At 54.5% G+C, this 819-nt stretch overlaps 1 protein-coding gene across 1 annotated transcript in view; it reads right to left on the bottom strand.

Annotated features, from left to right (window-relative positions):
* The window catches only part of LOC102860299 (protein FAM127C-like), a 25,814-nt gene extending 25,495 nt beyond the window's left edge, over nucleotides 1–319 (bottom strand). Inside the window, exon 1 of the mRNA XM_006881884.1 lies at nucleotides 4–319. Within this exon, the coding sequence (XP_006881946.1) occupies nucleotides 4–319 (316 nt within the window). The remainder of the gene's footprint in view (nucleotides 1–3) is intronic.
* Nucleotides 320–819: the final 500 nt, after the last annotated feature.

Raw genomic sequence — 819 nt, 5'->3', positions numbered from 1 at the left:
AGCCAAAGACCCGCTTCATCTCGGCCAGGAAGCCCCGGTAATCTTGGAGGAGGGGGCTCCCCGACTTGATGTAGGGGATCACCCACTGCAGCGCCCGCCCCGTCATGCGGGTGATGAGGAACGTCACCTTCAGGCCGTCGTTGGAGAACGTGGTCTCGTCCACGAACATGTAGGAGCCTGTCTGCACGATGAACTCGGGGAGGCGGTCGGTGTCCCCGTCAAACAACTCGGGGAAGGGAATCGGGTTCCTCCAGCGGCGCGCCTGGGGCCACCGGTGCCTGGACAGGAGGAACTTCATCAGCGTCACCTGATCCTCCATCGCTGCTTCCTTTGCTGTGCAGAGCTTCGCCGAGCTGCTCTGTGGACCCTGCGGTAGAGGAGCCGGAAGTGGATGTGCAGGGACTTGTCTCTGCACCACGCAAAGGACGTGGCTACGAAATTGTTGGGAGGCGGGGCCAAACCGGAGTTCTGGAACATCAGACCCAAGACGAGGTCTGTTTTATGCGCAGGCGCTTTTGGTGGGGAGTGCCTAACATCAGGTTCTGTGGCTGGGGCGAGTGAAAGGGCAGGCAGAAGCTGAAGGGCATGGCCTGGGTCAGGATGGGAGACCTCAGAGGTGGACCAACTGGAGTCTAGATTGTCCGAGTTCCAAGTACTGAAAATCATTTTCCCTTTAGTGGCTAATTTTGGATAAATTTATGTTTTCTACTTCTATCCGGTTTTTTGGTCCTTTTTCAGAATTTCATTTGTTTTTATTGTTGTTGTTTTGTTCCTTTTTACTGATTTTTGACTCATTATGACCTCACGATGGAGCTCTTA

The sequence above is a fragment of the Elephantulus edwardii genome, unplaced genomic scaffold (genome assembly GCF_000299155.1).
Source record: "Elephantulus edwardii isolate Elephantulus edwardi_28Jun2011 unplaced genomic scaffold, EleEdw1.0 scaffold00016, whole genome shotgun sequence".
In the NCBI taxonomy this organism is placed as follows: domain Eukaryota; kingdom Metazoa; phylum Chordata; class Mammalia; order Macroscelidea; family Macroscelididae; genus Elephantulus; species Elephantulus edwardii.
Note: the sequence above shows the minus strand (reverse complement) of the source record. Positions and strands in the feature narration are given on the sequence as shown.